This window comes from Sardina pilchardus, chromosome 14 (genome assembly GCF_963854185.1).
Source record: "Sardina pilchardus chromosome 14, fSarPil1.1, whole genome shotgun sequence".
NCBI classification, from domain to species: domain Eukaryota; kingdom Metazoa; phylum Chordata; class Actinopteri; order Clupeiformes; family Clupeidae; genus Sardina; species Sardina pilchardus.
Window position 1 is genome coordinate 13,691,196 of NC_085007.1, and position 11,938 is coordinate 13,703,133.

General features: G+C 42.4%; 1 protein-coding gene across 1 annotated transcript; it reads right to left on the reverse strand.

Moving 5' to 3' along the window:
• Positions 1-2,256: 2,256 nt before the first annotated feature.
• LOC134101253 (alpha-2,8-sialyltransferase 8E-like) lies at positions 2,257-8,235 on the reverse strand. Its single transcript, XM_062554851.1, has 8 exons — positions 8,105-8,235; positions 6,304-6,408; positions 5,575-5,667; positions 5,267-5,353; positions 4,983-5,121; positions 4,697-4,809; positions 3,059-3,151; positions 2,257-2,719 (listed from the first exon to the last, which is right to left on the reverse strand). Exons 1-8 carry the CDS (start codon positions 8,233-8,235, stop codon positions 2,257-2,259), a joined length of 1,224 nt encoding a protein of 407 aa, XP_062410835.1.
• Between the last annotated feature and the right edge of the window lie 3,703 nt (positions 8,236-11,938).

Here is an 11,938-nt window from a genome sequence, read left to right on the forward strand (position 1 = left end):
GAACGTCTATTTGCAACTAATTTTGGCTGTCTATAGACGTCCCGAATGGGGTCAGGCTGGACTATTGTCCCAATGTCATTTATTAACTGATTCTGGCTGTCAAATAGACGTCCAGAATATGACCTCGCAGAACGATTATTTGCAACTAATGTTGGTTGTCTATAGACGTCCTGAACTGGGTCAGGCTGGACTATTGTCCCAGTGTCATTTATCAACTCATTTTGACTGTAAAATAGACGTCCAGATCACAGCCTGGACAGACCACTGTTTTTTTGGACGTCCATAGACGTTGCTTGCTCAGTGGGTAGACACACGACACGTTAACATATCAATACCAAATACTCAGATGCACCTACCTAGGAAAAGTGAAGAGACGCCGCCACCTTGAGATAGCCCACCACCCAATTGGCCTGCAGCTCCTGTCCAGCAAGAGAAGGGGAGATCATGAGTAACTAATTCTAATACTCACAAAGTCACAATACACAGTATATGCACTCACAAATACTAAGGTGAACATGTCTTATATAGCAAATGTTCTTCTAACACATTGACATGATGCAGGCTACTGGCTAGGCAAGCGCACTCCTCTAAATAGCCGATTCACAATTGACAGCAAACACATTAATTCATTTCACAACCACAACTTATACGCCTATAGTGGCTGGTAGCCCTCAACACACAGGCCACTTCAACAGACTGAATAAAATGAACAATGACCATGTCTGATGTATAGTTCATATCTCCCGTCTGCGCTTTAACCCCCGCAAGCTACACATTCTTTTGAACACAGTTAAAGTGACATACCAATCAGATGATGTTGGTGGTTATGAGGCCAATGCTCTGTGACTGACTGCAGTCAAAAAAATATTCAGAAAATATGCTTGTGAAATTATTGCAGCATCCGTTCCACTATAGTGTGCATGGTTTTAATTTTGAAGTGTAAAATAGTTTAGGCTACAGCACAAATAGTTCCATCCATAGATATACAGTAAATAATCTAGTAGTCTAACCCCTGAATGTCTTTGCAAAGTGCACCAGATTGATGCATTGAAATGTGAAAATAATAATATATTATATGTTCTTGAGGAGGAGCATTCCCCCACACCTCCCTGATGCAGCTATACTGTAGGTCAAGTGACACGCCTGATGCCATACCAAATATATGAGTAAAAATTGGTGAGTAAAATAATTAGGTCATTCATTAGGGTTATGATCACATATTTGCGATCCTTTGCCATTTATAAGAACTAGGGTAAGATAAAACTGCTTTATTAATGGTAAGGGCAGTGTCCACGTTTTCAGTTTACAAAGATAAAAAACATTACATATTTTGGACATATTTACACTAAGTTAGTTCAAAATTATGCTCAATGACAAACAAACATAAATAAATTGCACCAAAAATAAAATCTCTGGAGAGGGAGACACATTACAAAACGATCACATAGTAACTAACTATGTTGGCATCTTAGTTGGTTGCAATGCAATTTCTCATTGCCAGCCAACTAAGTTTACTTACTGTTGTAACTACTGTAAGTAACTATGGCTTTGGGGAACACACCCCAGGGCGGCTGTTCATGCCTATATGAGAAACTGCCTGTTTTTTTGTTTTTGTGCGTTGTGTGGTTGTGCATGTATTTGTATGCATGTGCAGATTTTACAGATCTTCTGTATGTATGTGTGTGTGTGTGTGTGTGTGTGTGTGTGTGTGTGTGTGTGTGTGTGTGTGTGTGTGTGTGTGTGTGTGTCTGTGTGTGTGTGTGTGTGTGTGTTTGTGTGCGTGCGTATGTATGTGTGTCCGTCTGTGTGCGTGTGTGTGTTTGTGTGCGTGCGTATGTATGTGTGTCCGTCTGTGTGTGTGTGTGTGTGTGTGTGTGTGTGTGTGTGTGTGTGTGTGTGTGTGTGTGTGTGTGAGTGTGTGTGCGTGCATGCGTATGTATGTGTGTCCGTCTGTCTGTGTATGTCCATGTGTGTGTGTGTGTGTGTGTGTGTGTGTGTGTGTGTGTCTGTGTGTGTGTGTGTGTGTGTGTGTGTGTGTGTGTGTGTTTGTGTGCGTGCGTATGTATGTGTGTCCGTCTGTGTGTGTGTGTGTGTTTGTGTGCGTGCGTATGTATGTGTGTCCGTCTGTGTGTGTGTGTGTGTGTGTGTGTGTGTGTGTGTGTGTGTGAGTGTGTGTGCGTGCATGCGTATGTATGTGTGTCCGTCTGTCTGTGTATGTCCATGCTGCCCCATGTTTGCGCTCAGTGCTTTGGGCAATCAGCTGCAGGGCTGTGTGTGCAAGTGGAGGATGCCGCGCGCGTGCATGTGCAGGAAGTGGAGGAGCTCGTCCGACATAGCGTGGACGCCCGGCTTCGCCTTGACGTCGTCGTAGTAGTGGTGTGTGATGGAGGCACCCTCCGGGTTCGTGGGGAAGGACCAGAAGCCATAGAGGTGCACCTCCTCACACAGCTCCATGGCGATGGTGACGAGCATGAGGCCGGTACTCAGGCGCCTGGCGCGCACTCCCTGCTGCTTCCAGAAGCGCGCCACGTTGAGCAGGTACTGCGGATGGAAGAAGAACACGTTGCCTGGTGACCTGAAGTCATCCAGCGTGTACTTGGCACGGAAGGAGAGGCCAGTGTCGGCCCCCTGGTAGAAGGCGGGCAGCACGATGGAGGCATTCTTGTATGGCTGCAGGACTTCGTAGAAAGGCCTGCGCCATTTCTCTAACTTTTGGAACCTGTGGTGAGGAGTGGGTGTTTTCAGTGACGGTTTTATTTTAGTTATCTTTAATTTTAGTCATAATGTTTAAATCTCAGCAAGTGACAGCAAAGGTTTGAGTTGCATGTTCCACTAATTCCACTATGCTGCAGTCAACTTATGGCTTTACAATCTTGCACAGTTCAAAAGATGTAACACGTTGAACTAAATTAGATTTATAAATTGGAATTAGTATTTCCAGTTCATGTTTTAAGACCCCCAACATTTCACTAGTCAATTGTACATATTCACATAGCAATCCTATACATTACTGTATGTCTACGCTACAGGTTGTGTTCAGGTGGAGATGTTTGTGTACCTCTGTCTGATGATACTTGGGTTGATGGTGACAAAGTCAGTCTTCGATCCCACATCGGCAGAGTATTTGTGAGACACAGGTGGAATGTTGCACCTGACCGAGAGAACGAGAGGTAAACAGTGCGAGAGCAGTCAATGAAGGAGTGTTGTAGTTATGTGTGTGTGTGTGTGTGATGGTGGTGGTGGTGGTGGTGGTGTGGGTATTAGATGCCAGTCTGATCTTTTGAGACCCACCACTGACAGCATCAGAGGAAAACCCAACAGAAGGCAGGACAGCAGCAGAGATTAGTTCACTGGAGGAAGGACACAGCAGAACTTCCTCGATGAACAAAACAGTTTCAAAATGAAACTAACATTTTCCTTCTGGGCCCCAGCTGTGGCACAACTGGGGGCACCTGCACTGTACGCTGGCGACCCGGGTTCGATTCCCGCCCCATGGTCCTTACCAGGTGCCACCCCTACTCTCCGTCCCATTCACTTCCTGTCATTTTCTAACTGTCCTGTCATTAAAGGCAAAAAGTTAAAAAAAATATACTTAACATTTTCCTTCTGTCTGGCAGCCTGTCTTAGATACTGTATAACATATTTATGCAGGCACACTTTCTCATGGGTCACTTTTTTTGCGGTTTGTATGCGAGTCAAGGCAGGTGACCCAATACGCAATATAGTGTATGTTCTCTCATGGTCTAATGGAAGTTCTGTCCATGAGGGGGTCATGAAATAAATGAATTTGTAGATTTACATCTAGTGATTGTACACCCATCGGTTTGTAGCAGGCATGTGCAAAATTCACATTTTTAGAATTGACCTACATTAAATTCATGAATTGGATTTTGCTCTGCCTCAGAGGAAGTTGAATTTGAAATGTAATTGGAATGAAAGGAAGTGGAATTATATTCATGGTGATTCAAAACAATTCCACAGTCCCACAATAGAAAGAATCTATAGAATCTCACACAGTTTTGGGAACTGTTTTAAATGATAAGTTGTTAGTTTGATGCAATATCTGACATATACTGTGAAGCTTCATTGTTAAACACTATCCTTAAATTTAAACAAAAGTGTCATGGCACACTCAGAACTTCCAGATAATATTTTTTTATTGACCAACGTAACGTTGGTCAATAAAAAAGCCTGAAGGTGTAAGCCGAAACGTTGGTCAATAAAAAAATATTATCTGGAAGTTCCGAGTGTGCCACGACACTTTTGTTTAAATTTAACCTTTCATTTACCGCCGTGAGCACCTCACAAGGTGTGCGTTTACTCATACAAACAAACACTATCCTTAAACACAAGGATACAAGGAGGTTTATTTGTCACATGCATATCATTACTAAAGTAAATAATTATGTTCAGTATATGAATTTCTTTGAATTTCATTGAATTCTACTTCCTTTCATTCAAATTCGAATTGTAATTCTACATCCTATTGTATGGGCTATAGATTATTCCAACCATATTTTATTCAGATATAGTATGTCAGCTGTAGTCGTGTGCACAGTCTATTGACTCTGAGACGCACTGTAGAGAGTATCCGCTTATATGGCACTAATGTCTCCAGTACAATTAGCTTTGGTTATCGGTCAAACAGTTTAACACCTCTAAACTCAGATATTCAAATCAAATGCTACATTCTTACCGGAAGACAAAGTCAGCTGAGTCTATCTCTTTTCCACATTTGCTGTTTATGCTGATGCCTCCATTCCCAATGACAGCGCAGCGCTTAAACTCTGATCTTGAATAAGCCATGTCCTGTGAACACACAGACAAAGCAAAACTACACATTTTCATCTGGTTGTTTGTTCAAATATGCCAGACACAGAGAAAGAAAGAGAGGGAGAGAGAGAGTGTGTGTGTGTGTGTGTGTGTGTGTGTGTGTGTGTGTGCATGTATGCATGTGTGAGTGTGTGTGTCTGATGACTCACATCAGGGAACATATCAAATATCTCAGGGTTGATGTTCAGGGTTCCGCCAACCTCATAGCGCAGCTTGGTGCCTGATGGCGTGTTGCGCTTAGTCGTGAACAGGAAGGAGGATGCATTACAGTGCTGAGACACAGACATCCTAGTTCACACGCACACACACACACACACACACAAGAGAGAGTGACATATGAAGGGTATGATGAACCATATCGAAGAGAGGTTTATTTCTGTACAGATGTGTGTGTGTGTCTGTGTGTGTGTGTGTGTGTGTGTGCGTCACTGACGTGAAGTCGTTGATCTCTTCCTTGTTCTGCTCCCACTTGCACACCTGCATATTTCTCCATCTATCAAACAACTCTGAGCTATTCACCCTAAGTGAACACACACACACACACACACACACACACTTAAGAAAAATAATTAGTATATGGTACAAAAACAAGCTTATATTGATCCTCACTTACTAAACAGATAATAATACTGACAAAACAAATGCAGGAGTGCATTCATTTTGAGCAAGAGGTATGTTTGTGTGTGCTGTGTATCCTGTGTCTACTGTGGGGTTGTGTGTGTTTGTGTGTACAGAACTCACATGGTGAGGACCTTCATATCCAGAAGTTCCTTCCTCAGCATTTGACACGATGTGGAATTGAACTCGAAAATCCCATGGGAGGACTCCAGAGACCTGACAGAAATGAAACTTAAAATATGGGCCATCCAATCTTCTGCCCTTTAAAGTCGACACATCGAGATTAATGTCGAAATGACATTTTAACTTTTTTTTTTTAATGAGGAGCGATCGCCTCCTGCACAAACTGCAAGGTTGCAATAACGGATAGGGACACTGGGGGCGGGAGGATATATTACTGTTTTCGATCAAACTGGTCAGTCAAGCAAAACAACGATTTCTAAGCGATTTTATGACTATGAAAAAGTTGCATGGGGTCTCTTTATTGTTGACATGTTGACATATTTCTAATACTGTATATTTTGACATATTTCTCTGTCAGGTCATATATTGTATAGAATATCCATTTTGAGTGCAAAATTGACTATTTGCACAAAAGGCTCTCTGTGAGCTCGTTTGTTTCCTGTGGGGCCAGGTGTATTTGAATGCATCTAGTGTGTACACATCCTTCTTCATCGTAACATGCTAATTCATTAGGTGCAACCCCAACCGGTTCCGTGTAGGATAACGTGGATAGCTTTGCCAACACAAATCCAATCAGCTACCCTCTCTCTCGCTCTGGCTGTATTCTGTCTTCCTTTCTTTCTTTCTCTCTGTCTGAGGGTGTCTGGCATAGGTAAGTGAAGTCGGTACCTTCTCCTCCCATACCTGGCAGGTGTCAGTAGAGAGTTGTTTGGCAGGTTCAATCCGCTCCAGTTGCCTGCCTCATGTCCGTGCAATCTTCTAAACTGTTGTCCACTGGTGGGAAAATTAGTCAGTTTATTTAATCTTGATTTGTCTGTTAGCAAGACTCAAAAAGTTATGGATGGATTAAGAAAAAAATTCAGGAGGAGGTCTGAAATTACCCAAGGAAGAAACCATTACATTTTGGCAGTGATCAAGATCACCGTCAAGATCCAGAAGGCAGTTATGTTTTCGCTTGGCGGAAGTCGGCGCTCTTCGAGTGCTTTTCTAGTTTTGTAAAATTGTTTGTTCTTGTCTTGATGTACACTGGCGACTATGCCGCTCCGTTCGGCATATTTTGTCTTATGTATCCAATGTCTTGTATGTGAAACGTTTTGGGTTACACTCTGTGCATTTTAGCAACGCCATATGAATAGCCCTGATCCCTGCGCCAAATGTTTCAACTGCTAGCGGATATTTCAGCACTATTAACGTGGACAGCTCCCCCTAAGAGCGTCTTAAGAGCAATGCACATGCGTTCACGCTACAAGCATGTTTGGGAAACAGTCGGAAAAACCAAACGAACGACCTGAACGACCTAAGATGAATCTTAGAAAAAGCTGTCATCTTTGAGATCTGGTATTTTGCTATTGTGAAAATAACATGTTTTTTCATTGTATTATTGCACCTGTTAGGTTCTTGCGAGGATAAAGCAGTCTGAAGTGCAGACGTTTTGCTCAACACATTTTTGTCTTCTGTCTTCGAGTGGCTCCTGTGATCTTTTTTACGTTAGGAAGGCAAACCTAATGTTTTGCTATCCCAGAGCTAACTTAGCTTCAATTAACATCCGGATCTCCTTATATGGGCAAAGATGGCAGTTTTGGTTATTTTTTGTAGGCGAACTTCAGAGGTCAATTAATAAACTTAACGACTCGACAATTGAGATATGGGAATGACTGGGAGCAAGTGTGTGGGAATGTTGTCTTCCTATTTGCTGGACCAACATGCTTAGCGGCAGGTATCCAATCGAGTCAGGTGAATAACTGCACCAACCACAGCAGCCGAGCCAGGCCTACAGCCAGACAGAGGGGGTTACCGAGTAACAGGGCAGCTCTATGATTTTGGCACTAAAATGCACACAAGCTATATTCCAGTTGGCAGATTCACAGTGAAGTGAGTAGCTCCTCTTTTCCTTAAGTGACATAGCGTGTATTTGAATCTTGCCTGCCTGATTGATGCCACTGCCTACCACCGTTTATCTTAATAACTAGGGTAAAACCTATATTGCTGTCTGGTCATGGGCAGCCTTATTACTACAATCTGGTGACATTTTCATGTCCAACAATTTTAATGTGAGCTTGGGAATTTGCCGTTTTTGTCAGTTGAAAGTTGCATATCCTTCTTTCACAGGTGTCTTGCACCATATATGTAAGCAAATACAGTTGTTCATTTAAGGTAAGTGAGCGTATTTTTTATTCTTTGTTGTAACATCCATATTTTTCACACATGCTGATGGCAAAGCACATAAATACTTACAGTGGAAAACCAGGAAGTGAACAAAACAAGGAAACCAGGAAGTGAACAAAACCCTCTACTAACTAAAACTAAACTAAAAGACCCAAAACCAAGACACCAGAAACACAAAACAGACACACAGAAAGACAAAAACCCCAAACCGGGACACAGACACATAATTAGCAAACAAAATCCCAATAAGGAAAAAAAAATACTAAGAAACCGTTTACAGCTGCTTACAGACGGCTGTTCATACATTTTGATGTGGTTCTTCGCATGAAGGATCTGCCGCACCAGCGCTACCAGGGCAAAGGCACAGATGAAGATGAAACAGAGGGAGCGACAACCCCTCATGCCACGTCCAGCTATTGGATCCACGCAGGCCATTCTCGTCATCCTATGATAATAACAGAAATGATCTCCAAAATATTAGAAGATTGCGCTGAGCTATCATTTTCTTGGTTGCAGTTGAACCAGCTATCCAGATTTTCCTCTCTCAAGCAGAGTCATCATTAAGAGTAAGAGCCATCATTAATAAGGGTGGATGCTCCACCTCTGGATGATACCTCTTGTTCGTTTTCCCCCATTTGACTCATCGCCCCAAGATAATCAATCCACTGTTTGCGATTTTGGGCTCTAGCTTATGCCAGTGCTACCTCTGTAGTGCTTGATCAACAAAAACTACTGTCTCCAGTATTGGCTTATTTCATGCATTTTCATTCAGAAAAACACCCTTTGGTCAATTTGGCGGAGTTACACTTTAAACCTCCGATCCAAATTTGCAACGTTCAGCCAGAACTGGTGAACATTGCTTGTAGCAATGCGTCACTGACCCTTGTCGTCCTTCCACCATATTGGATTTTATTGAAAGTGAAACTAAACTTTTACAGGAGGTAACACACTTTATCCAATCTCCACAAAACTTGACATACATGATCTTCAGCTAATCGTCACAAAATATATGAGAAGAATTTTAGATTTGCCTTGAATTCGCCTTTTTTGGGGGATTTTCTGGACTGCCTGGAGTTCTCTGTTCTTGCTTGCTGCTTCTCTTGGTGTGCCTAAAGCCTACCTTACACTGGCAAGATTTGGGAAAGATTCTTGAAAGACTGTAGTCTTTTGAGTAAAGTCTGAATGAGGGGCATTAGTTAAAAGACTACAATCTTTCAAGAATCTTTCCCAAATCTTGTCAGTGTAAGGTAGGCTTAACTGAGATCCCTGTGGTTTGGATTCTCTGAGCTTTGGCTTTTATGTTTGGATCTCCACTGTTTAAAGACTTTTCATTTTCATCTTTTGCTGTATATGACGGAACTTTCATTGAAACTAGAATGCATTTCCCGGTGGGAAAGTGCGAAGTGTGCTTGCTCCGACGCGCCGCCAGAGCGCCCCGGCAGGATACGCGACAGCTCGCCCTCAGGTCAAAGCGCCAAAGTTTGGCCAAGACGCGAAGCTGCTTCGAGTTTGGCGACGTTGCCCTCGATTGCCGAATTCTTACACTGACCTGACGAGTTGCCTAGGTTTATCAGTGGTATGTCCCAGAGCACCTCCAATGTAAAAATGTAGATGTCATCCCAAAGACGTAAAGAGATATGAGCCAAAATGCATTTTTGCTAATTGCGGCGCCCCCTAGTGGCCAAATTACAACACATTTACTGAGGCTACTTTGGATGGTGTCCAAAATCATCCCGCCAAATATGGTCTCGATACCTCACAGCGTTTCTGAGATTTGACCTCACTTCCTGTTTGGACGCTTCACCATCGAATTTGATTGGCTGTCACGGGCGAACGCTTTGATGTATGAAAATGAAATGTACACCTCTAAGGTCTGTAGACCTTGTGTTGAATTAAGTATGAGTTGTTCACGTGTAGCTAGCATGAAACACGTAACCACTGAAGGAAGGAGGGAGCCTAAGGAACTAGGCTAGCCTGACGACGTCATACTCAATTCTTATCAGAATATGAGTCTGAAACTGCTCCATTCAGCTGCGATTATGGGGCGTGATTCAACCGATACAGTGCGGGGGGGATAGCTCTGCACTCATTGGATAGACCAAACCAAACAGAACAAGTTATTGGCTGTCAGTATCTGCGAAATCTAAGACAGAAATATGTAGCAGGGTAGGCTATGGAAAACATCCTCCTTCGTTTTTAAAAATAATTCCTTCAAACTGTATGCAATGAACAGCTGGGGAAGTGTGTCGTTAACCCAACGAGCAAACAGACATTTTTAAACAAACGGGAACAACATCACCCAAACATGCTGTTTTAACTGGGTGAAAGTGAAACTGAAGTTTTCCCACACATCCTCGTTGGTCTAAGTGTTCAGAAATAGTTGTGCGAATCCGTGATAAAACCTCCGTTTCAATAGCTAAGATAAACGAAAGGCCAAACTGCATGAACAAATTATGCATTCATAGCCATAGCGTTTCTGTTGCAATCAAAATCAACCTAAGCGAACATGGTCTCACTACCAACTCGTTGAACGAGGACGCATGCAGCCGTGAACGTCACTGCTGTTCATATGTCAATCATCACGTAAAGCCCGCCCTGTGAAATGTGATTGGTCCGAGCTAGGGGTGCAACGGATCATCATTGATCCGTGATCCGTTTGGATCAGTATCTTCGGTTCGGCACACACATGATCCGCGGATTGATTTATAATAATTATTAATAATAATGTCCGTGTGTTCTTTTGAAGTAACATGCGTGTCCACAAGGCATGCTTCTAGTCCCTCCCTGCTCTGCTCCCCTAGCCTGCCTGCGCGTCTTTTCTGCTCTCACACACGTTATTAGCGGTCATGCCATAACCAGCAATAGGCTACATGGCTGCTAGTTTAAGTGCTGATGTGCAGCAACACAATAATAGCCTAATATCAAGTTCGTTTGTGCACACTTACATCTCAAGTTTGTTGCGCACCTACCTATGCTATGATATTTAGGTAATTTAGGCTTAGCCTACTGCTGGGTTCAATGTCAGCAATAAGCTACGCAACATTGGCTAACTTGTAGGCTACATCTGGAGATAGCTTGTGCTCACTAAAATCATAAAGGAGCATTGCAAGACACTCCTCTCTTTTATGACCCTAGAAAGATTTTCTTCGACTTATTAGTTTTATTAACATGTATTTTATCTAATGAAATATATCCTTGTCATCATGAACTATATCCAACTTATTTTCTCAAGAATAAAACCGTGAGACTGAAGCCTAATTACCCTCACGTCACGTATTTCTTAAAGCGACAGGGACTCAATTACACACACCTCCTATGCGCACTCCTCCACACCACATTAAAGATAGCTAAATCAGTAGGCCTACACAAATGACTAAACATTTGTAGCTACTAGTAATTATGCAGATTGTGTGTGGAGGGTCAAGCAGAATCTTGGATGGCCACTGGTGTGAATGATCACACAATATTCAATATAAGGTGATTAAACACCAAATCAACTAAAATTGTAAAAAAGCATTGAAAAAGTCATTCTTGACTTAGTATTGGTATCGAACAATAATTTTGGTATCGTGACAACACTAGCCTACTTTAAACACATGCTGAAAGTGCTTGAGCCATGTTACAACATCCCACCAAAGACAAAACTATGTTTATTTGTCTTGTCTTGTCTTTTTTTTTTTTTTTTTTTGCTGATCCGAAAAATGATCCGATCCGTGACTCTTGATCCGAGGAACGATCCGAACCGTGACTTTTTCGATCCGTTGCACCCCTAGTCCGAGCCGAAGTGTATCTCGAATAGTAGCAGCTGAACGGAGCAGTGCCAGACCGAAGTTCCCTGACGAAAAAGAATGGAGGCGGGGCTAAACTTTGGTCTGGCATCCAGGCTAGAACTAGGCATGTTTCTAGAACAAATACGAGTAATGTTAGGAGTATAGCTATCCTGTTATGCGGGAACATCCGCAGTTTACTCACTGTTAAATAAGTTGCAATGTGTTATAGCCTCAAATGGATGGTAAAATAAACAGGACGACTCACCTGTTCAAATGATGTAATAGGATAAAATTTGGTTTTGATAAGTCAAAGCAACCAGGCTGTTACTGGTTAACGTTTCTGAATATGAAATCGATTTTGGATTGGT